Source organism: Prosopis cineraria, unplaced genomic scaffold, assembly GCF_029017545.1.
Source record: "Prosopis cineraria cultivar Desert tree isolate PC_DT_omini unplaced genomic scaffold, ASM2901754v1 PC14, whole genome shotgun sequence".
Classification (NCBI taxonomy): Eukaryota; Viridiplantae; Streptophyta; class Magnoliopsida; order Fabales; family Fabaceae; genus Prosopis; species Prosopis cineraria.
The window spans coordinates 8,233,049-8,259,613 of record NW_026555345.1 but is presented as its reverse complement, the minus strand read 5'-3'; the positions used below and the strand labels follow the sequence as shown (position 1 = coordinate 8,259,613).

Genomic DNA, 26,565 nt, shown 5'->3' with positions numbered 1-26,565 from the left:
TTATTTCAGAGTCGATGAATGACAGCTTTAATTGTAATTAGAAGTTTGATTTGATATACCACAAATTTTGGGTCAACGAACCAACTGGACGATCGATCGAGCACGTTGTGACAGAACTATTTCCAAAGTATTAATTATTTTACTCATAGGCAATCATATAATATAATACTGATCCACTTGTCCCATTGACTTATTATTGTTTTAGATGTAAACAAAAGTAAACGATGGCCATATTAGCTAGCACACAAGTTGGCTTATATATAAATAATGGTACACGAACACCAAGCCTGTTCGCACAGAATCAAATCAAAGAAGGCTTTGCAATAATAATGGAAGGCTCATCATCAGTGCCACCATCGTCTTCAACAATTTCAAGAACTGCTCTTCTGGTTTTGAGGGTTCTCACCTTTGTGTTCCTTCTCATAGCTCTCATTCTCATTTCCATCAATAAAGGAACTGAACAGGTTAATGGCGATCATTACAAAATCAAGTTCAATGATCTTCGCACTTATCGGTACGTAATTAGCTAGTTTTTTTCCACAGCAGTTTATTCTCAGAGATATTTTTAGAAGCATAGTGATATGAGTTTCCCATATTGACAATAAGCCTCGCAAATGAAGTGATACTTACAAGTGTAATAAGTTTCTCATTTACTCCCTCTGTTTTTATTTATTAGAAATATTGTCACTTTTAATTTTTTTGTAATAAGCAAAATCATATATCTCAATAAGTATTTATTACAAAATTTTTAAATTATCCATCATAAACCCATTATTTATATTAATGAGAAAAATTTAATTAATGCTTTTATATATTAATTAACATAAGGTACTTTAGTCTAATTTTTTTATTTTCAAATATAATTATTACAGTTAATCTATTTTCTTAAATTATGAAATATAGTTTTTTTTTCTTATATATAGAATGGAGGGAGTAACAAGCTAGTTTTTGGAAGTATACTCTAAACTTATGCTCTAGAGTATAGTTCCTTAATTTAATTTGGTAATTTCTTTTCTTAGAAATACTCTTGTATTTTTACCTTCCTTTATCGGTACGTAATTAGTTTTTGTTACGGCAATTTATTCTTAGCAATATTCTTAGGGCCTATTTGGTTTCTGTTTTTAAAAAATTTTTTGTGATACAATTTTTAAAATTATTTTTAAAACAAAATAAAATGAAAATTGTTTGGTTATATCAATTAAAAAACAGTTTTAGAATTAAAAAATGGATTGATAGTGATGGTTGCAAGCAATTAATAGTGATAATTAATAATAAAAATTGGTCAATGTAACTATAATTTTAAATAATAAAAGGTAGTGTATTTTAAAAACAAGAAAAATGAATGAAAACAACTTAAAGTTATTTCTATTTTTATTTTTAAAAACAAAAAATGAAAACAATTTTGAAAACAACTAAATGAAAAACAATTATCGAAATAAATTTTAAATTTTTTTTAAAAATAAAAAACAGATTTTAAAAGCAAAAAACAAACAGGCTCTTAGAGCTGAGAATGGTTCTTTGTTTATATATTTGATAATTTATTTTCTTTTCTTTTTAATTCAGTCTCTTGATTAATTAAGTCACTTGAGGGAAAATTACATGAGTCTCATATATAAAAATTAATTTTCTATAAATTTCATTTACATGTAAATAATGAAGTTTGGCATGTCAATATTGAAGTTTGACTTGTAAATAGGTTGAAAAAATAATTAATTTCTTTATGTGGGAACTGATTGTAATTTTTCTTACTTTTAAAGAGTAAATTAATGTTTGGAATTATTTTTATGAAGTTTGTTGAAATAATTATTATATAAAATTTTTTATTTTAAAACATACTAAGGGTTTTAATGAAAATAAAAGAATGCAGACTTTTCTTTGGCAAAAAAACAAAAACAATAAGAATGCAGACTTTTCTAAAATTATATTTCGACCATTGACTGATCATTGGACATTTACGCAGTGTAATCTTTTGTGATATGTGTGTGTGTGTGTGTGTTTATATATATTATATGTTCTCTATTTTTAGATAAGGTTGTCTGTCTTTTAGAAATAGAAGAAAAACCAGTATAATTTGATTTAATTCAACAGATGTGTGTATTAATTTTCAATAGGTTTAAGATTACGGGCTAGCCCACCACATGGTGCGAGCTGGCAAAATTTAAGAAAAACTTTAGATTGTAGATGCGAGTTAATATATGTTATTAGCCAAGAAAAATATCATTTACAAATGTTAAATTTTTCTAGCTAGACTAAGGAAAAAATAGCAATGTTGCCAGACTTTAATGTGATTATACTACAACAAAATACAGTATTTTCAACTTAAGAATATTGATGGCCATAACTTAAAGTCAAAAATAATGGAATTTTTATCCACAGCCACTTATTGTCAATTAATAGTATTTTCAATAATATTTTGCAACACTTATTGATGGTATTAATGGTCAATGACGCATATTTTGATATTTGTGACCCTAAAAAATAATGCTTTTTCTAGTAGTGTTATTTATGATTAAAATGAAAATTTGATTATATTCTATTACATTATATCTACTACACAAATTGACTTTATGATATAATATAATCTCTCCTCCCTTCTTAATGAGATCATGTTTAAGGATTGATATTTTATTCAAAAAGTTGTTGTAACTTGAGGCAAGCATGTCTAGATTAAGATATTTGATCATAAGCTATCGTAATGAATTAATACTAGTTTACTTACTTGAAAAATAAGTGACATATATTGATTCTACGTATATTTTGTTAATTTTACCTTATACGTTACTCATTGTAATATAATGTAATTAACAAGCATTAATAATATGTTGATTTTTTAATTGTATATAGATACATGATCGCCACAATTGTCATTGGGTTTGCATATAACCTTTTTCAAATGGCACTCTCAACCTTCAATGTGGTCTCAGGAAAGCGTCTTATAAGTGGTGATTTTGGCTATCTACTTGACTTTTATGGTGACAAGGTATACATCTCATGCGATTAGTTAGAAAAATCATAATCCATATTGTTTATAATTTTCTATAGATTTTATATTATATATTGAATTGAATATTAAATATTAAAAAATTAATATTTGTTTTACTAATCTTCTATGTGATTTAAAAAGCAATTTCAAAGTGACAAATTACATACATGTAAGTAGTGTAACCTATACCATAATAATAATGGTATCATCATGGATTAAGAGCTGCTTAGTTCAACTAGTTAAAAAGGCTAAATCAGTTTATTTTGTGCTCTCGGGTTTGAGTCCTAGAATAAGCATTACGTTAAATAAAACTATTAAACAAAACCATTTCCAAGATACCCCACAAAGGTCACTATTAGTAAAAATGATCTCACATGAATCTAAGTGGGAGGTGGTAGTATGTTCAAATTCAAACTAATTGTAATACAATTTTATAAATTTTTTATTTTAATTATACATATAATTATTATTAAAAAATAAAAACCCAAATTTACTAATTCCTGATTAATTTTTATTATTTCTTAATTCATTCAATAATTATAATTTTTAATGGGTCTTTGATTGGATTTGTTATGAAAATCTTTCATATCAAATAAATATCTAGTTCAATGATTCACTAATTTATATAATATACCAGTCGAACTAGTTGGTTGGGTTGAATCTGATTGATCATATATCGAGCACCTTAAATCTTATTATTGTGCGGACAGATGACATCATACCTACTAGCAACAGGGGCCGCAGCAGGATTTGGTGCAACCATGGATGTGCATAGTGCTTTTAGTGACTTAATAGGCCTTCCTTTTGATAGCTTCTTTGAGAAGGCAAATGCTTCAGCCAGTCTTCTCTTTATTGGATTTCTGTTCACAGCCACAGCTTCTGTCTTTACTTCCTATGCTTTGCCCAAAAAACCTTAGATTCTCTTCTACAATATCTTTAATTATCGGTGCTTAATTGTTGTGTTATATATATATTGATCTTATATTCTAATTAATTCTTTTTTCTTTTAATTTGCCGTTCCCTTATTTGTAATTAATCAGTCTAACTGTAACATAACGTGGATTTGTTTACTTTGTTCGTTAATATATGTACTCTTTCTGTGGCTATACATATATTCTTAATCTATAATGCAATCTTCTGCTTTTTTTTCCCACATATATTTTTCATTAAAACTTTGAAGGAAACATTAACACATCACAAACCCGGCAACAAATTAACATAAGCAAGAGATAAAGAAAAGAAACAAAATAGAAAAAAAAATTAAATGGAAAAAAAAAACTATAAAGCATCCCAAGTCAGATTCCTAGACACGTCACAAAGATGATCAAAAGGAGAGGAAAGTGGAGATGGGGGCCTAAAGGTCTAGTCAGAAGAGCTCATCTCTTTCGCATCGATCACAGCTTGGATGTAGTGGAGTCTGATCTCTCTATAACTTCGTTAAAGGTTCTTGGGATCCACTTAAAGCAATACTTTTGCTTAATTATTGTCCAAGATTCATAAAAATATCCACAATGGTTGAACAATCCTGTTCGGGATAAAGCGGCGGCACCAAAAAGATTGCTTCAACCAAAGAGAGATAATCTGACTACTTGAACGAAATTTTATATATACCAAAGACAACATCCTTATACAAAGGATATTTACTTCATCAAAATAGTTTGAGCTATTTGATTAAACAAATTTCAAGCTTTATATATTCTTGATCTATCTTCTAATTTCTTCATATGGGGTTTCTTTTATCTCTAACACGGCACTGGAAACCATGGGATAAAAGTCAAATTAATGTGTTAGAATTTTTACAGACGTGAAAAGTTTTTAGATGAAGAATTGAAACGTTAAAATGAATATTGTTGTGTTAAAATACTTGAATCATTAATGTGTTAATGCTAGAGGTTGACGAGTTAAAATTTTCACAGAAACAAAACTTAGATTCTTCGAAACAAAAGTAATGTGTAAGAAATGAAATTAATAATATTTTCTCAGAGGCGAAACACTAATAACGCCAAGATTAACACGTTAGAAATTTAACATGTTAGGTTTGTGATAGAGAGTGAAAGCAAGTTTTTCACACAGATATTGATAACTTAAATGCGTTGGAATTTTCATAGAGACAACTTAACTACTTGACAATTAAGCTCTGATCTTAACAAGTTAATTATATTGATCATTGAGACATTGAGTTATCATCAAAATTTCACATGATGTGTCAAAAAGCATAATATTGACAGTTTGACGCGTCAAAACCAATGCAATATTGATACGTTAAAATGGGGTCAGTGAAGAAAAATCATTTTAAAATGTTTCCAACTTCTGCAAACTTTGATATGTGTTAACTTCATTTCTAAAGACTGAAAACGAAGTTTTTAAGATTAGATTCAAAGCTCTCTCTACTCATTTACAAGTGATACAAAAGAAGTCTAAACTTAAGACTTTATGGCTCCATCATCATCATCATTTATTTTTTGCATCTTTTCAACTTGCACGGATGTTTTGTCATATATGGGTCGTTAAGCCCTGCAAAATAATTTCTTTTCCTAGTTTTTCTATCATTAAAATAAAAATATATTCAATAGCAAGAAAACAGAAAGGCAAACAGACGCATTGCCTATCATCTTTGGTGGTGTAATGAAATGAGAAATGTTACTGCTCTCTGTCTCCCTGTCTGTGATTCATACTAGTCTTTTTATTAGAAGAAATTTTTGCTTCATTTATACATATTTTTGAAATTTCAAAACTATTAGAATATAGTCCACCCTTGATAAATTGGACCATATGATGAAAAGCCCAAACCCAAATAGCAATTACCTGAAATGAGTTAAATCATTTCAATTAAATAATTTAGGGTTATGGGGTGCAGGGAAGTAGTGGAGCAGTTATAATTTTGGTTTCAAAATTACTCCTCTGATCCTATTTATAATATAGAAAGAGAAAAAATAATTTTATTTACAGGGCACTTGTCATTTTTCAATGCCTCTCTTTATATTTTTGTTCTTATTAAATGCTTTAAATAAAAATACTAATAATGATATTTAAGAATATTTATTAAGGGTAAAGGTGAAAAATTATAAAATCTTAAGATAAAATTGATACTCCCTCCGTTCAAAAATATAAGACATTTTTTAAGGAGTTAGATGTCCAAAAATATAAGGTATTTTTAATCTTTTGAGGTATAATTATTGTCTTTTTTTCAAAAGGACCTCTATTAATAGTAACTTTATATTTACTATAGAGTGTTTAATAGGGGTAAATATAGAAAGATAGCGTTAGTTTGAAAGTAGGTTACTATTTTATTGGGAGGTGAGATTTGATTAAAAATACCTTATATTTTTTAAGGAGAGAGTAAGGTTTAAGATTTTTATTAATTTTAATGAAATAAAGTAAAAGTGATTTGTAAATAAGACAAGAGAAAGTATGTAATTACCCATATTTCATGATGGCAACCGACTTTGGGTGTGCTACCAGACAACCAGTGACGTTTTCTATGCGACTCCCTCTCTCCCTCCCTCCCTCCTATCTCAAAAAATATACACTGTGAGAACTCCAACTAAGCTTCGTAATCTTAAACCAGTCCTTGCGTGTGGTTCAAGAGAAGCTGTTCGTCATCGCAGGTTTGTTTTCTGTCTCCAGAATCTTACAAAAACAATACTTATTAACATTTTTCCTATTGTATCCTTATTTTATATGTGTGTGTGTGAAAATATTTTAATGCATTAAATTAAAAGTAAATTCGACAATATGATTAATACTTTAAAGCATTACTTATATTTCTGAGAGTTTAGAAAACTAACATTTTAAAATGGAGGGAGGATTACCCTCCATTTTAAAGGGAGGATATTGTTGAACACTTAGACAGTTAGACGATTCCTTGGATAATTTATCTAAATATGTGGCAGCTGAGAACTGAGTTGCCAAATGCAACTAACGTTTCATTTTGAAATAAAATAAAATAACATGAACATATTTTTGTAATCAAGAGACTTGGGATTTGGTAGCAATTTATAATCTCATGGGACTAAAGGTATACCTAAAGTATACCGAACTAATTAATTAGATTGTTTCAAAAATTATAATCAATATACTATCTATTCTTCTTAGGATAAGACATGTACAATTAATTAATAGAATTGACTAAACGCACGAGTTAATCAGACTTTTCGTTTGAACAGCGCTTCGGTTTTTTTTTTTTAATCCCCTTCGTTTCGTCAACAAATAATTATCTATGATTTACAATAGGGTCTTAAAACTACATGTATATGGGTTCAAAGTTCAAATTAATAAGTATACGAACAGTTGGCAAAATAATAATAATAATAAGTACATGAACAATGCTTTTTTCCTCTTTTTTTTTGAATAAAAAGGCCACAAAAATACCATGCAGACATGTTATGTTATATCAACATACAAAAAATCCCTACATCCCAAGAGAGGAGTATTAAAGATTTGAACATTGAAATTTTTTATAGTAACTTGATGAGCCAACCAGTCTACACATTTATTTGCCTTCCTATAAACATAATCAAAAATGATTGTTCAATTTTTCTTTCTTTTTCATCTATCTATCTTTCCAATAAATATCACGATTTTGTGTGTTCTTTTCTTTTCTTTTCTTTTCTTCGTGATGATTATTCCCTAGGTTCAAACAAATTTAAAATATTTTTACATTTTAAATACAATTAACAAATACATTATTGCAGTTATGGTATAGCCAAACTAAATTCAAAGGCATTGATGTGATTGTGAGTCCCAAAAAAAAAAACCACACATACAGTCCTCATTGTTGTATTTATAAGTTACTACTTTTAATATATTTTATTGAAATCATAAAAATTCTTAAAATTCATTATTTTATATATTCAAACAAATTTAAAATATTTAAATATAATTAAAAAATAAATTATCGCAACTATGGTTCAAACAAACAAATATTTTATATTATTACTTTATGTGTTTAATATATTTCATCCGTCAGAAAATGTAATGTATTTTTAAAATAAATATTACCTTAATAAATTTTTTAATTCTCTTTTAACTAACGTAATATTTTTACATATACCCTTATTTAATAGGGTGTTTTGCTTAAAAATAAATATAAATTTATTTATTTATTAAGAGCTCTTTTGAAAAAAATACATTAATTATATCTTAAAATGTTAAATGTACTTTATATTTTTTAAGATCTAACCCTTCAAAAAATATTTTACATTTTTAACAGAGAAAGTGATTGAAAATTTAAATTTTGTGAATTCTAGTAGTTCTTTAATTTCTATATATATATAAAAAATTAGTTAAACGAAAGGTATTGCATTTAGATAGGGGTATTTTCAAAAATTTGAAATAAACACATTGATTAACTTTAATTAAATTTTATCATGCACATATATCCTCCTATAGAATATAACATTCATGTTCAAGATATGGTCGAGATTTAAATGTTGACATTTCTCTAAACAAGGATTGAATCCTTAGTTCACATTGTTTTGTGAGAGATTATTTCATTCCACTAGATCCAATATCCATTGGTACTTTTGACAATTTCTTAAGACCTTTTGAAGGAGTTTTTTCCCTTAACAGGAAGTAGTATTAATTTATAATTTTGACTAGCATGATTTTTTTATATAAAAAAAAATTCCTATAGCTACAAACTCTTTTATTTACACTTTACTTTTCAAAGCTAAAATTTAAAATAAAGATTGTAACATTTTTTTTTACTATAATGTTTTTATCTGATTCCTATTATAGAACACTTTCTAAAAAAATTCATTGGTCATTAATATAAAACATATGAAGGGTTAATTTATTACCATTTTTCAACCTTGCCCTTGTTGTAAATTTAATTTTATTGCTCATCATATACTGTATATCTCTCTACCTTTTTTAAATAGTGGCAAAGCTGGAATTTTTTTATTTTAAAAGTATTTAATGAGTTAACTGTCATTCATTAATTTTAGTGAAATGACTGAAAATGCCTTATAATAAGGGACTAAAAGGAATACATCTATAGTGCCTCCATTTTTATTTGAAGAATAAAATATCACTTTTTACTTATTTTTATATATAAGCAAAATCACCTATTTTAATAAGCATTTATTATACATTTTTTAAATCACTCCTCATAATTTACATTAATGACAAATAATTATTAATGCATGCTTGTGTTGATTAATATAAAACATTTTAATCTAATTTTTTTATTTTCAGATATAATTATTATAGTTAACCAACTTTCTTAAATTGTGTGATACAATTTTTTTTCTTTTATGTATAGAAATAGAGAGAGTATTAGATTTAAACTACCTATGCATTTTTTTTTTCCTTTTTACTGGTCAGCTTCCACATGAACGAGGGAGCTTTCAAATTTTAATTCTGCCACGACCACAAATTTTGGGTCAACCTAATGCCAGCTTGATCCAGCCAATTGTCACAGAACTATTTTCAAAGTAAACTATTACTCCAATGTAGCATTTTAATAGTACTATACTACTACTAGGGAATCTCAATTAATATATTAATAAATAATAATCCTCATCACATGTTAGGTTATAAATGGCTCACGAATTACACCAAGTTTCTTCACGCAGGATCAAACTGTTGTATTCTTCAAATAAAGCCTGCTATGGAAAACTCATCATCATCTTCAACTCTTCCAAGAACTCGTCGTCTGGTCTTGAGGGCTATGAACATTGTGCTTTTTCTGATTGCTACCTTTTTAATTTCCGGTGATAGGGAAAGTGAAGTGTTAGAAGCTATGGTCTGAAAATCAAATTCAAAGATCTTCTCTCCTATCAGTACGTATAAAATTGTTTACCTGTTCAATCATTACTTCTTTTTTTACCCGTCAGAGCTAGATTCTTAGATCGATTAAGGAACAAATTTAGCTTATGGATTTGATCGATTGGCTTTTGATTTTAGTTCTCGATTGATATTTTTCTTTGATAATACTTCAAAATTACTCCATTTAAAGGAGTACTCTAAACTGTACGGAAATTTTCTTTTACGAATTTATGGAAATTGCATACATAAATAATTTTATAAAAAAAGAGGCAAAATTTCCAGATGTATTGGATATTTTTTTAAATTATTCAAATTTATCATATAATTTTAAAATTCATATATAAATTCATTTTTTCTGAAATTATACAGATTTTATTTATATTTTTTTAATAGGATTGTGTTTCTTTTAAAAATAGATTCCAAGAATATGTAATTTAATCATTGCCATGACCAAGCATTATATATGATTATATTTTTATTTTTTATTATTGTAGATTCAGTTTTTTTACATTATTGATTGCATCCGCGTATACCGGCTTTCGAACAGCACTATTAATCTTCAATGTAGACACAAGAAAGCGTTTTGGAAGTGGCAATTTTGGTTGTTATCTTGATTATGTTGAGAGGGTAAATCTCATGCCATTGTTTAATTTACTTTTAATTACTATACCTAAGAAAAAAGGGGGGAAATTTGTGATAGACAAAACTTCATCCAATTTTTTTTGGCCAAAATAGAGCCAATTTTATTAATCACCAAAAAATATTACAAACACTAATAGCCAAAGCAAAAAAAAAAAAACCTCAATACAAACTCACACACAAAACTCACCAAAACACTTGAAAAATATTGTGACAAAGAAATAGAAATTCTAAAATTCATGGCAAAATATTGTGACGCCTTAATTTGCAATAGAAGGATTTGTTTAGCAAAAAAAATTTTCTACATATTCTTATAAAATTGAAAAAAAAAAGAAAGCTTAATAGGAAAACTTTTTAATTGTTTTTGTAAATTTAAAAGTTGGAATGCAAACCTTTTTAACAACTCAATTAATATAGTGATGATATGTTCCATTTAACAAATGAAACCCACCGTTTTCAAAATCCAACCTATGCCTTGAATTGATAGATACTCTCCATTTAATACTAGAAGAAATTTTTAATTAAATTACATCTATCAATAAATTAGTTAATTATCTTTAAAATCAAAGATTATTTTTATATTTATCATTATTTAATATGATATATCAATCAGAAAATCTTAGTAAATGAACCTTTCGACTAAGGGTTCTTTTAAAAAAAACATTATTAATTATATCTTAAAATGTTAAAAATACCTTATATTTTTAACGAAAAAAGTATATATGTCAGTTCAGATTTTTAATTGAATTATATATTTTAAGTTGACTGATAAACTAGTTGAAATTTATGATTATTTATATCTGTTTGTATTATTTAATGGACAGATCATATTATTCCTGACAGTAACAGGCATTATAGCTCGATTTGTTGCAATGGAAGATGTTCACTATATTCGACAGTTTCTTTACTTATAAAGGCAAATTTTGTAATAACACAAAAAAAATTTAATAAGAAAAATTAAATATGTAATAATGTGTATTTATTGTAAATATATTAATTATTGGGACAAATATGTCAAGAAGGGAAGCTGGTGTAGTGGTGGCTGTGCAAGTATTCCCTCAATAGGTCCCACATTCAAATTTGCTGGAAGCCACAAGGAGAATTATTTTTGCTTTTTGCTCTGTGAAATTACCAAACTACCCCTCTGTTAAATCTGATATATTCTCCTCTACTTCTTTGATTTTTCCAGAAAGAGACCGAGAGTGAGAGAGAGAGAGAGAGAGAGAGAAGTGGCTTTGATTCTGCCATTGTTCAATCCTTTTGCTGCACCTTCTCCTTCGTCCTTCTGATTACAAACTTCACCGACGTGATTGTCGCTATTCCGTTCTGCACTGATCCAACAACTCATGGTTTTTGTTTCCTTTCTTCTCCTCTGTTCCAGCTCACCAAAACTCATTCTTCTACACTATTGGTGACTGTATGGATGAGTGTAAGATGGTTTGCTTTCTTTTGCTTGTTTTATCAGTCACTAATCTATTCATCTCTTCTCTATACTCAACGACAATCTCCTTTCCCTCCTCTGCACAGGCATGATTTTTTTTCTTTCTCTTCCTGTTGGTGCGTTTGAGTTTATATGAGGTGAGGAGCTTTGATCTCGTCTCTTTTCCTTGGATAAATTCTGTGCGTGTGAGTAGGTGAAGTGATGGAGATGAAATTTCAAATTTTTCTTTTGGTTATGCCTTCATCCGTGCTGTGTAGGGAAAAAAATTTTAAATTCAAAGTTGAGTTAGAAAAATATCTTAAAAGTTCATGATGGTATATGTGGGTCTGAATTTTATGTTAAAGTATTTTTGTTTAGATTGATTGATTTTGAGGATTTAGTGTGATGAAGTTGGAAGGGAAGGGCTTAGGTATGAGATTGAGATTGGTGCTTATAAGGTGTTCGGTAAGATGCTTGTTTGAAGAGTTTTGCTAGATTTGGACTTTTCTAAAATTCTATTTAGTGGGATGAGAGGCATGACTGATTCAAATTTTATTTACGTGAGTTTTAACTTGAGCATTGCAAGGAGTTTGATTCTTGAGTTATACTGTGGTTAGTTAAATTTTTAGAAGATTTATGTTGTGTAATTTATAAATTCATACGTACAGTGGTGTTTATCATTTGATCTTGAGAATAGATTTAAGATGTTTGAGAAATGGATAAAATAAGCATGATAAATTTAATAGTGGGTGGTTGGAAATTTTGCATACAAGGTGTTCAATACAAGATATGAGAAAATTATATCTTATATAAATAGTAGTTATGACTAAAATAATGAGGTAAATTGGTGGTAAGTAATGATATTTGATAAACCATTAATATTTGATTTTTGATTTTTGGAATTTTGAGTACTTTAGTTGGTTGAGATTGTATCGGCAGTGGAATAAAGTTTATATAAATATAGGAAGCAAATTGAGGTTTCATTTATTCATATAGGGTATGTGGAAGATGAGTTCCTTAATAAGAATTGAGGAAGGAAATTATTGAATTTGGAATTTAACAGGTAAGTGAATAGCGCCCCATATTTTTCAATAAAAGTAGTTTGTTTTTGAAAATATTATATTTTCATATAAATCATTTTAACAACTACGATGATTATTATATACTTTGTTAATTAAATCATTTTGGTTCTAAAAATTTTAGAATGATGGTGAAAGTTAATTAAATTTGGTATATGCATGTATTTTCTTTACGAAATATATTTTTTAATAAAATTGATTTCACGAGGACTTTAAGCAGAACACTATTGCTAATGGTAGTTCTGTTAATCGTTGGTGCGCCTTGGTTAATGACTAGCTAGCTTGGTTTTCGTGAGCTCCGTTCTCACATTTGTTATTCGTGAGCCTTGCCCTCGCGTTTGTTTCGTGGCTTTGAGCTGCGTTTGGTTAGCCTTACCCTCGTGGACTGTATGCCCACGTTTGTTTCGTGATTTCGACTGCGTTTGGTTATTTACCGTCATGGACTAATATGTCCATGTTTGTTTTCATGGCACAAGCCACATTTAGTTATTTTATCTCGTGAACTGTGTGTCCACGTTTGTTACTTTTTCTACAAAAGTCCTTAAAGATCAAATGTTATTATATTAGATTTTAATTGATTTGTAAATAAACACTTTATTGGTTTTATTTAATAAAGGGTACTCTTATTTATTTATTTATTTATTTATTTTGATTTACAAGCACAAAGAGTTGAACTATTTTGTCATTATCAATTTGGTGGTTTAGTATTTTGAAGTTATATGGAACTTCTTAACCTTCAAATTCATGATTATATTATATTGATTGTTCTCAGCTAGTATATTTGAATTTTCAATATTTGTAGTTAGTAAGTTTGCTACTTTTACTCAATTATGAATAAATTATCCTCCTTTAGCATATCAGATTCAAGAAATTTTAACTCATTCATGTTTTATTATTATAATTGATAATTCTAGATCTTGTGAGTTATTATTCTGAATTCATTTCCTTTCAATTATTTCATATAATAGTAAATTATCATTTTGCTTTGTTAAACTCTACTTTTAGGGATGCTATTCATTAAAAATTATTTTGGTCTCAGATTCATTAATTGATGCTGGACCTCTTGCTGACCTTTAAGGGCTTACAACTGTGCTAGATAAATATTTATTTTTATAAATCCCTTCTCTTTTAATGTAAATATTCAATTAGATGTTTTATTTTAAAAAAATTATGTTTTAGGAGCTCCACATTAACTATAACTAAGATCCTGATTTTTATTCTATTATGTTGACTGTTTATGTCGAGGAAACATAGTTTCAATCTATTAAATGCATACTATAATAATTTCTATTGTAGAGATTTCAAAAGATCTTATTTACAAAGAAGGTTCTATCAAAATTTTTATAAATATATTAAAACTTTTATTAAAATAATCATTATTAAAAATATCATAATTTCAATACAAATCTAATTATGTTTTTGAAAAGTAAAATTTCACTTAATTTGAGGCTTAAAGGATGTATGATACAATTCACATCCTATGCCGGTCACCCTCTGTTTTAGGGGTGTGACAAATTTCTTCTTCTAGCCTTCTCTTTAATTTGTTGAATTTATGTTCACATCCTTGACATCTGTTTTTTTTTTAAATTTTCTATGCATTGTCCAAAAAATTTTAATTTGCTTCTTATAGATGATCATTATATTCATGTATTAGATTCGTGGAATTATTTTCTCTGCTTTTTTTTATTTGTAAGTGTTGGTGGGCAGAATCAAACTTATAATCAGTCACAAATAAGGGTTATCGGCATGCCAATGGAGAATCTTCAAAGCTCTCAATTTTTTAACCCCAAATTAGTTTGCGGGTAACTGCTTTCAAAATTACTATATCAAAAAATAAAAAAGAAATACTAAATGTATGCATCTCGCTTAGTGAAGATTTGAACATTAATTTATTATGTTATCAAAGACTAACTTTTTTTACTTGATGTAACCCCATTGTTAACGTGGCTTATCTGTTTCCTGCACCTTATTCCATATATTACTCCACCTCCCTGAAACAAGTAACTGTAAGTCTACGAAATAAAACATTAATATTATTTTGGAAAAATTACGTATAGGTTGTATGGAGTAGATTTATTTACAATTAAAATTTCATGAAATTCTAAAACTCCGACCAAGTCCCTTAATCTAAGTATAATTTAAAATTAAGATGTAAAGATAATAATGCCCTTATTAATTAAAAATATATTAAGTAATTTACAATTACTTCTTCAATAATTTACAATTATCATTTCAATTTTTTATAACTGTAACTTCACATGTGTAATAGTTAAATTAATTATACATTACAAATTTAATATTAATCATATACAACTATCTCATCAATAATTTACAACTATCACTTCAATATTTTGCAACTATAATTTCACATATCTAATAGTTAAAATAATCATGTGTTACTAATAAAATTTAACACTAATTGTTTACAACTTACATCATCAGTAATTTACAACTATTACTTCAATATTTTACAACTATAATTTTATATATGTAATAATTAAACTAATCATGCATTACTAATAAAGTATAACAGTACTTCAATATTTTACAATAGTAACTTCACATATGCAATAATTGATCATGCATTACAAGTAAGGGTGGTATTGTCTTTACACCGTAATTTCAAATTACACTTAAGTCCTAAGGAACCTGGTTTTGGTTTCTAAATTTTGGAGGATTTATTTGTAAATGAGTCTGATCTACAGGATCTATATGTAATTTTTTCTATTATTTTTTATAACAAAAAAAATGAATATTTGTTTCTAATTAAAAAATTTATAGTCACATGCAAAATTTTAACTTCGACAGCTTTGCTTGGGCCATTGCCACATTAGACTGCAACTCCAACCACAAGCAGATGATCAACTATATTAGACTCAATCATTAATTAATATTTTACTTAAAAATATCTAGGGAAATTGGTGAAAAGGACCTAATTGAAAGAAAAATTATACCCAATGACCAAGTTAAATTCAAGGACCAAACTAAATATTTTATACATTAAACAATACGAACAAATAATCGAAATACTCCTTTATTTAAACCACCTGACTCTCAATCTCAGTCAACTCAAGGCAAGAAGATAAAAGCCAGCAACTGCATTAACTAAGGGATGTAACTTCCTTACTATATAATCACCATTAACTCCAAAATTGAGATAATCAAAGGTCTAACCCAATATGATCACTAAGTTTTTCAAAATTCACAAGTGGAACAAACACTTAAACAATTGGGAGAATCAATTTTTTAAACCATTTGCAATGGGAACCCAAATCTTTTGCCTTTAGATCTCTATACATTTTCATTATGTTCAAAATCAAAGTTTTCAAAGTAATGCAGAAGTTTAAAGATCAAATGGGACCCAGGACAATAAATTCAAACTCAAATATGCAACTTATGCAAAAAAAATGGCACATATGCCATGAGTGAGTGTCAATGCACCACGGCTTATTAGCCTTTGTGCCATGTGCCATGGCATGAGGTGCCATGTACCATGGCACATTGCACGAAATATGTTAGCAAACAGTTACTGTCATATGACAACATTGGAAGCGAACTTCCAATATGTCCCAAATCTCCATCGAATATCTGATTGAGATAATTTCAGTGTCTACACGGAACTTTCTCCTAGCTCTAGCTAATGGCACAGGTTTCACATTAAATTCTTTTTCTACAAAGAATTAGATACCGAAACCCATTTTCACTACTTTTTCATAAAAACTCACAATAATGGTGTCCAAACTCACACACAAGTGCCAAAAACATACACTGTCCACTTGACCACACTCAATAGACCCTATTGGACTATACAACACACCACAACCACAACTATACACACATAATGTAATTGCACCACTCAACCCTAATGTTCATAAAATATAAGGGGGAGGAAATCTTTGCACAATCATTTCTTTTCATTTCAAATCAATTCAAAATACACATAACACTACTTGCATAAGTATTTTATCCCTATATAAGATTTACAACTTAAAACTTACAAACCTAAGGGCAAAAATACACAAGTTGTATACATTCATAATGCAAGTAGCATAAAAATTGGTCGATGAGTCATAGTTGGCAATTCAACAACATAAATACACATAAATAAAGAGGCAAACAAATAGGATTTACATCGAAATCCTATGCTTTAGAATGCTTTCCTTAATTTTGATTCAATAAGTTAGGCCTTGAAAATATTAAGAATTAAGGGATGAGTACAACCACTCAGTAACCCAGTCTTACCTAATCTATACAATTGCATATTAGTTAAAACAGATGCAAATAGGCAATAAACACACAAATAGATCACATATGATAAACATGGCCACGGTTTACAATACTAACAATCATATGATCGGGCCTAATGCACATGTAATCATATTCAATAACAATACATATCATGGGGTCGTAATAATACCAACCATGTGCCTCTAACACATGCAGGACCATAATAATAACAGCCATGTGGTTGGATTTAAATGCATGATCAAATTCCAATCTTATGCCCTCCTACTACCTCCGACATATAACTGGTTGTATTCGATGGCTATGTCCTCCACAAACTAATCCAGCCTTCTACTTATGAGGAGCTATCGGGCTAGGGTTAACTCACTCACTTGTGTAATAAGATTTTTTTCTAATGCTAACAACCATAGAGTGTCATACCCCTACTATAGCCTCTTCATAAATCGACGGAGACTAGTTAGTTTAAGTCCTTTATAGAACAAGTAGGATAATCCTAAATCAACCATGAGACAAGGTCTACCTCCCGATTCTAACGGTCGGTACTAAGATAATCTCTCGATTCCAACGGCTGCTACCAATATCATATAGATTTATCAACTACTCATCTCCCTAAGCGAACTCCCGCCAATGATCATGGAATGCACCACTATATACTTTATGCCATTTAACACAATTATGCAAATATTGACACTAATATTATTTCAACACAGTCTATGCACATATTCTCACTCACATAGTCATCACAATTCATGCATCAAAATAGCATGTTACTCTCACTTTCATAATGTTTTACCATCCATCATAATCATAAATCTCAATAAACATCATACATGAGGTTCACTTTCCAAAATTCTTTCACAAACTCATCATATTGCCAATTTACATCAAGCAATATTAACTTATCAATGAGTTTAAAACATAAAGCTTAAAAACTATTTAATTAACATACAACTATACAAAATAGGTTTCTTTCATTTACTTCAAACTTTTGAGAGGTCAAAGATTTACCTCTAACAATAATAACTTCCAAAGCTTCTCCAAGCTTGAATGGTGCCAAAAGAGTTACTCTATAAACATTCTATAAGGATATCATCATTATCTAATTCTTGGGAATTTATCAACATTAAACTCCATATTCTCTATTCTATTAAAATGATATAATCACTGCCAATTATATCCAATGGGTTCACTAGGTTTCTTTGACTCTCGTTTTTATTAATGAGTCATTCAATCACCATCAATGGTCCACCAACACTCCCAACCACCTCATAATTAAATGTTAAATTTTGTATATTAATGGCTCCCAACTACTAATTACTCATAAAATCATTAATATTGGGTTTAAATACACTAAACAACTTCTATTATATCCATTTCAACCAATGGTTTTGGATTCATAACTCATATGGATTGAAAATCAATCTCCTAACCCAAACCCTAAGTTTACTCTTCATAAATATGGTACAAAAGGTAAGAGAAAGGCTTCTACTACTTATCTTTGGTGTTTAAAAGCTTTAAAATATCCTCAATGACCTCTAATATCATGCCCTACCAGGCAATGGGTGTGCATTATGTTTTCTCATCTTCTTTTCTTCTATTTTTACACACAGATGTGAATTATTTAAGTCAAATTTTAGCTGTGTGCCATGAAGCATGGTGCCTTCCTCCATGGCTCATGGCACAAAAAGGCCCAATTCATGCTTATTTGCCTCTGTGCTCCATAACCGGCATTCCCCACGTCACGGCATATGGCATAAAGGACTTTATTTACTTTTTCCTCCTTTTTCTTTTCCCGAACGACCTGACTCTCCTTCAGACTAGTGTTTAGGACTAAAATTACAATTAAATACACCTATTAAACCCCTCTAGCCACACACATCATCAACTCACTAATTACACTAATTAAGCTTAATTAACCATGCTTAGTTTTTTTCGATGTTACAAGGGACACATTGAAAGCAAGAAAGAAATAGAACTTAGACAAAGAACAATAATACATAAATTTGAGTTGGCCAGACTCACTGCCTACTCTACTTGTTACCACTAAACGACAAAGCCAAGAGAGGAAGGAAGGACTTGAACCCTCAACCTTAGCCTTGGCAAAGCTATGCTCTATCATTAAGCTATTTTAACTAGCAATGGTAGTGGCAAATGAAATTGAAAAAAGAAAAATTTGCCTCTTCAACACGTGCACGCCAAGCCAAAAGCCTTACACCTAAGCCAAAGCCTTGCATCTAAAGTTAAAAGCCAGAAAAGTAAGTTGTAATTTTTAGTATCATAGGTGCAAGGCTTCTAACTTGAGGTGTAATTTTAGCTTTGAAAACTAGTGGATGTCTCTTCCTAACCCCAATGGCAATTTTTTTGATTATGATATTGCCTTAATCTGTTGGATCTTATGGTTGATTTGGAAACAAAGAAATGTGATAGTGTTTACTCATGTGAACCCAATTCTTGTTGCTATTATTGAAAAAGCATATTTGCTACATGTTAAAGCTTGGTCAACTTGCTTTGACCCTGCTAATGCTATTTCTAAATCTACCCAAATCGAATCACCTATCGTCTGACATAGTTCTCCTATTAATTTTTACAAAATTAACTGTGATGGCACGTTTAAGAATAAGGTCAAAGAAGCTGCTATTGGAGTTGTGTGTTGTGATAGTACTGGACATTTTACATGAGGTTTCTGCAATAAGATTAAGTCTATTTCAACTTTTATGATAGAAGCTTTGGCTCTCAAACGAGCTCTTATGCTTGCTATTAATACGGGACATGATAAAGTGCTTTTTGAGATAGATTGCTTGTTGCTTTTCAACAGTGTTGAAAAAAAATTCCATACTTGTTTGAGTGGAATTTTCATGGTATAGTCCAGGACATCATCGCTACCTCCACATCATAGGTTGGATTCTCTCTTTGTTTTACTCCTCGAGGGGGTAATTGTGTGGCTGATTTCCTTGCAGCTAGTGCTCTTAAGAAGGTGGGCCCATTAGGGTAGGTTCATTAATTATCACCTTCTTTATTGTCTCTTCTAACCTCTAATGCCGTGGAAGCTGCAAACCATGGAGCTGACACTTTGAATACAAGAACTAAGACTGGAGTTGGTTGATGATTCTTTGCCTCTATTTAGTACTGTTTCCTTTCATTTCCTGTCTTTTGTCTTTACTTCTTGTTTTTGGACCTTTTGTCCGCTTTTGGTTGGCTATTGAAGTACCTTTGTCCAAAAAAAAATACTATTTTCTTTCATAAAGAGAAAGGACAAGTTAATCACTTGGACTATGTAGTTTTGACTTAATTAAAATTCAATCCCTTAATTTTGGCTTAATGCAACTCAATTTCTATAATTTTGACTTAGTTGATATTCAGTTCTTAAATTTCTTCAATTTAGTACACCTTAGTTTCTTTTAACTATTTAAATGTTAGTCCTATATTTTATAAAATAAAATTATAAGGACTAAAGTTATTTCTTAAAATTTAGGGATTATATTTTTAAAGCATTAAAATTATAGGGATTGAATTGTACTAAATTAAAATTTAGGAATTGTGTTTTATCTGAGTTAAAACTATGGGGATTAAATTGCATCAAGTTAAAATTCTGAAATTGAGTTTTAATTGAGTCAAAACAATAGAGATTGAGTTGCATTAAATTAAAATTTAGGAACTAAGTTGTTATACCAAATCAAAATTATAGGGATCAAATGATTAATTTTTTCAAGAGAAAAGCTTATTTTAAGATTATGGGAAGAACCATTATCAAGAATTATTCCTTTTATTTTATTTTAACTTAGGAGGTGTATTAACTTAATTAATTCACAGCCACAAACTATAAGGGAAAACAAAAGGGATGAAGAATTACCGAAAAGAGTGCTAGAAGTGTTAAGCGCAGCATGGTTCTTAGCAGCATCGCCAATCATCCTTCGAGCATCAGTGAAGGCAACATAAGACGGCGTCGTTCTGTTTCCTTCTTCATTGACGATGATCTCCATTTGATTGTGTTGCTATATTCCCGCACATGAATATGATGTTCCAAGATCGATTCCGATTGCTAGGTTTTCTGATGATCTCTCACCCATGTTCTAAGGGACTCAAATAAATACCATGAGAAGAAAGAGGTTTAAGGTTTATATATAACCTATAACAATGAGATGGAAAGTATACTTGGAACTAATTGCAATTTATAGATGGAAACAAAGGGGTTGTTGATTGTTGCGTAAAAACGTGTTCAAAGGAAACTAAACTTGACTGACTTTCATGGCTAAGACTTCTATTTCTTTATGAAAATATAGTGCAAAATGCGCATAGTTATATATACTTAAATTATTTATAGTTGGTACGTTTGCTTGAGTCATCAAAAAATAATTAATTCATACTTGGTACAGATGCATGGTATATGGCCTAGCTTCATAAAATTTAGAGTATAGTACTATTTAATCAAGAGATTTGAAACTTGCGTTCTTCAATCTTGTGAACGTCATTAATTTATAAAACCAACAAGGGACATAAAATCATTGATATGAAAATAATAAGGTGAAGTGTTGGTATACAACTTGCTAAAACCATGGCCTCGTGCATGGATTGTTTCTTCTAGCACATGGCTTGAAAGAAAAAACCAGAGATTTAATTTCAATTTTTTTTTTCAAACTTATGAACATCATATGAAAGCAGTAAGAGGTTACAGATATAAATATGGTGAAGTAGTGCATATAAAGGGAAGTGTGGGAAAAAAGTTGCATCACAACTTGGGGTATGAACTAGTTCTCAAACACGCGGCTAGAAATTAATTTCATTCACTTTTAGTGGAAAAATATTAAGTTTTCAAGAATTTGAAGGGAAAAAATTTACTTGGAAGAATTAGTGGGGAAAAACGACAAAAATATAATTTAGTTGGAAATTACTAGTAAAATGTATTCTTGCTTAAAAATGACAAAAATATAAATTAGTGGGAAATTACATATTTTCATTGGCTACATTTTTTATAATAATATTTATATCATTTTATTTAATAAGGGTATAATTTGAAAAATTGAAATATTTTTTAATAAATAAAATAATATAATAATTTTTTTCACTCTACATGGAAAATATCTCAGGTACACTTTATAAAAAGAAAAGAAGAGATCATCAGTATATACGTTCCTGCACATCTACCTTGAGTTATTTTCCAAATTTGTTCTACCCACCAATAATTATATCTTGCCATCTGGAATTTATCAAAAACATAAATCCAAGAATATGAGTAAACCCTAACTATCTAATTTTTTTGTTAAGTTTTTATATATTAAAAGGTATTATATATTATGCAACATGTTTTTTTTTTATGGATTTATGGTTGCTCCTGATAATCTATAACAAATGAAGGCTTATTTGAATTGCATAATTTTTTTGTAATTTTTAATTAACAGGTTAATATTCAGGAGTATAATAATCATTCAAGTATTTTATACATTCCTTTCCTTTATCTTCATACCAAATTAGAGAAAGTTAAAACTCTTCCACTTCATTAAACACCAAACATAATTTGGTTTCCTTCTTTTTTATACAATTTTAATTGGTTTCCTTCTACCTTTCATCTTCTTTAACATTTTCTAAAAAAGTCCATATAAAAAAATATTCAAGCAATAAAACAATGGCATGGAGAAAAACATTATAGTTGGTACCTTGTGATAATTGGTACTCTCTCCATCTCAATTTATAAAATATTTTTAAAGGTGATTCGTTATCCTAACATTACCCTTCCCTCCTTATTATATTTTCTCTCTCTATTTAATATTTCATAAATAAGGTTATTGTGATAACCCTGATAAAATAAATTAATATATATATATATATATGATAATTTATTTTACGTGTGTTTATATTAAATCTTGAGAGAATTATACCAATAGAGGCAGCCGATGTAGTAGTAGCTAGGCTGGATTACTTCCACTTGGTCCCAAGTTCGAACCTAAGCAAGCCTATACGGAATTCATTTTTTCCCTTGCTGATTTACCTTGTGAAATCACCAAACTACCCTTATTACAATCAGATATTTATAAACTCTTCCTTCATTCTTCGGTGAGGATTTTGGAGCAAAAAGAAAGAGAGAGAGAGAGAGTCGGTAGAGAGAGTAAGAGGGATCTTAGGTCCAAAAATTTCACTTCCTTTGTCTACAGCAGTCACTATCGTTGGTGACTACAGAGGTTCCATCCATCATTGCCAGTTGGTTGAGTATGAGTATGTGGCCTCCTTCTTCCCTGCCGTGATATCGTCTGGTATGCATGCAGGCTTTGAACTGTAACCTGCTTCCTCCTCTATTCTTAGTGCTAAAAAAGAGCGTGTTAAACCTTCTCCTTCTTCCTCCTTTGAATTGTTACTGCTTCTTTTCAGTTTCAGCCGTTACTGTCGTCGGTATGCTTGCTTCTACTCCATTTGTCATTGGTCAATCAACTCATGATCTTTGCACTCTTTTTTTCTTTATTTATTTTAGATTATTGAGCTTCTTCTCCCTTCTTTGTCCAAGTGCATGTGTGAGCATTTAGATCTTCTTTCCCTTTTACTATCACTAGTGATTATCATCGGAGAGAGCTAGAGACTTGTGCTGCCCTAATTTGCTCCGGTTGTCTTTTGTGTTCCCTATCTCTATTTTTTTCCTCCATCTTCTACTTTGGCTATGCTGCAATGTTCAAGTTACTACTAGAGGTACTGTTGTGAGTTTGGCTAGTTGTTGCTGATTCAATTTCTCTTATTGGTTGCTAACCATATTCAATTCTCCCTCTCCACTTTTCTGTGTTCAAGAGCCTCCTTTCCTCCTCTCTTTTTATTCGCCACCATTCAGCTAGTCAAGTTGAGGTGAGAAGTTTTAAACTCTCCTATTGTTAATCTGCTATGTGCATGAGAGTAAGAGATCAGAATATGAGTGCTGTGTGTGTACATGAAAATACAGAAAGTTAGTGTGTGTGCACTGCTGTTATTACTTAGTATGTGTAGTCAAGGCAACCTTATATTTTCTGCCATTGCTTATGCTGTTATGTAGAGAGGAGAAGACTAAAATTTAAGATATCAATCCATTTGAACTTAGTGACAATACGTGGTAAATGTGGGTTGAAGGTTGAAATTTCAAAAATTTATTCTTCCTTGTGACTACACGTGCATGCGTAGAAGGGAGTGTTTTAAATTAAATGGAAGTCATAAGAATGAGTGATAATATTTGGACTGATTTTAAATTATAAATGTGGCTTTGAATTCTAGATGATGATGGTTAAATTGGAATTGTACTAAAGATTGAAAAATCTATGAAAATTTTATTTGATTTTTTTTATATTCTTATAGGGTATGTGAAAAAAAAGGAACGTGATAAGGATTAAAAGAAGAATATCCTTGGGAATTTAGAACTCTGACAAATAAGTGAATAGCATTCCATTTACTTTATTTTTATGGTCTTTTATTGAAATATTTTTTCTTATGAATTACTAAAATTTTGAAAATTTTAGAATATTAATAAAGGATAAATAAATTATGATATGCACATTTATGTATTCTCAAAATATATTTTTCAAGATTGATGAAAGCATTCTTATATGGTCACTAGGTTTTGAAACTTATTAGCTACTCAATTAATGCAAGTTTGATGTCTTAGCTATAAAGTATGATTTTGACAAATTTTGAGATTTGAAACAATTTATGCGAGTTTGGCATTTGAGAATGATAATTTTATTATAGTAATAATTATTATTTCCTCGTATATTTGAAACGTGATTTTTAAGAAGACTCTAAACAGAACACTACTGCTAAGGGCAGTTCCGTTAGCCCATAGCGTGCTGTGGTTAATAACTAGCTAGTTTGATGTTCGTGAGTTTTGTTTTTATGTTTTTTATTCACAGGCCTTGTACTTATGTTGGTTTCATGGCTTCGAGCTGTATTTGGTTAGTATTATCCTCGTGGACTAGGTGTCCATGTTTATATTCGTAGCTTCGGCTGCGTTTGGTTACTTACCCTCATGAACTGTATATCCATGTTAGTTTTCCTAACATAAGCCGCGTTTGGTCATTTATCCTCATGAACTACGTGTCCACATTTGTTATATGTTCTGTTGAATTCTCAAAATTCTAAAGGTTGACTAATTTGTGTTTTGAAATTTACATAATTTTTGCTAGCAGTTATATCACTCTGATTTATTTGTGAATAAATGGTTTTCTTTAAGCATGATAAGATGAATTGCTTTTAATTTACTCACATCTTACAATTATGATTGCGACTTGCAGACTTACAAATTGTTTTGTGAATTATTTTTAATTAGTTTACATCACTATTAGAATTTGCTAATTTAAATTTTAAAATTTTACTTTGGGAATGCTATTCACTAGAAAAGTTTATTTTGACCTCAGATTTTATTAGCTAACACTAATCCCACCATCAGTCTCTGAAGGACAATATAGCTGCATTAGGTGAAAATTTTAATTGGTACTATTACTTTTGATATAAATATATAAGTTGCATGTATGTTTGATGTAAAAGAAACATTAGTGCTCCACATAGGTTGTTGTTAGTATTTTATTGTGATATATATATACTGTGGCTAGCTGGAGGGAGTTAAGCTCCTAATTGATACTGTATTTTGTGAAAAATTTTGTTGTAGAATTTTCGGGAGATCCTATTTATAAAAAAGGTTTTGCCGAAATTTCTACAAAAAGATTAAGGTTTTCTTATGATAGCTATTAGTAAAAGTGTCATAATTTCTTTATAATATGACTATTTAAAAAAATAAATAAATAAATATATAGATTAAATTTTCATGTTAGGGCTTACGGGAGTGCGCAACATAATGTGCACCCGTGCCGGTCACCCTCTGTTTTCGAGGCGTGACAGTTATATTAAATTAAAAATATTTTTAAAAATTTATATTTGTGTTTTAAAAAAAAATAAGATTGAAAAGCATATTTAATAAACTTTATTGATATGCATAATTTTACCAAAAAAATATTTTATGAATTGGGAGGACGAGAGTACTATTTTGCATATTTTCCTCTATCATATTTAACTTGCTTTTCATACACTTCAATTTACCATTAGTTTCTGTTTATGCACTTCTGATTCCAAATCATTATCACAAACTTGCCCCAATTTTACAGAAAATAAATTTCGTTTCAAAAAGAAAATCAAGCATTCTCAGCGTCTAATCATAATTATTGTAAGACTTCTCAGCGAACTACTAATATCGTATTAAGCATAAGTAAAATGACGACCATATACAATACAGTATTAAGTGTAAGCATACTCAAATATAAACTTATGCACATCGACCCATAATGTCATCTTAAAAACACATATACACGACATAAAGCCTGACCAAAAAAACTGAAATTACATGTTCCCAAGTTGTAGCAAATCCTTTAGAACGACGAGATAAAAGGAAAGAAGCAACACAGGAAACAGCAAAAGAAGTGAATCCAAACACA

The 26,565-nt window shown here is 29.5% G+C and overlaps 1 protein-coding gene, 1 long non-coding RNA gene and 1 pseudogene across 2 annotated transcripts; 2 read left to right on the top strand and 1 right to left on the bottom strand.

Annotated features, from left to right (window-relative positions):
- The first annotated feature begins 302 nt into the window (after positions 1-302).
- On the top strand, positions 303-3,977 carry LOC129292980 (CASP-like protein 4D1). The gene is made up of 3 exons (XM_054930742.1): positions 303-514; positions 2,845-2,980; positions 3,694-3,977. Exons 1-3 carry the CDS (start codon positions 330-332, stop codon positions 3,898-3,900), a joined length of 528 nt encoding a protein of 175 aa, XP_054786717.1. The 5' UTR covers positions 303-329; the 3' UTR covers positions 3,901-3,977.
- Positions 3,978-9,574: 5,597 nt separating this feature from the next.
- LOC129292983 (uncharacterized) lies at positions 9,575-12,151 on the top strand. The gene is made up of 3 exons (XR_008589072.1): positions 9,575-9,768; positions 10,249-10,381; positions 11,218-12,151. It is a non-coding gene; the product is annotated as an uncharacterized LOC129292983 (long non-coding RNA).
- A 2,352-nt stretch (positions 12,152-14,503) lies between these two features.
- On the bottom strand, positions 14,504-21,294 carry LOC129292982 (uncharacterized; annotated as a pseudogene).
- Positions 21,295-26,565: the final 5,271 nt, after the last annotated feature.

Coding starts and splice junctions, on each gene's coding strand:
- LOC129292980 (XM_054930742.1), top strand. CDS start 330: ATGGAAGGCTCATCATCAGTGCCACCATCGTCTTCAACAATTTCAAGA. Junction 515..2,844: donor AATGATCTTCGCACTTATCG/GTACGTAATTAG, acceptor AATTGTATATAG/ATACATGATCGCCACAATTG. Junction 2,981..3,693: donor TTGACTTTTATGGTGACAAG/GTATACATCTCA, acceptor TTGTGCGGACAG/ATGACATCATACCTACTAGC.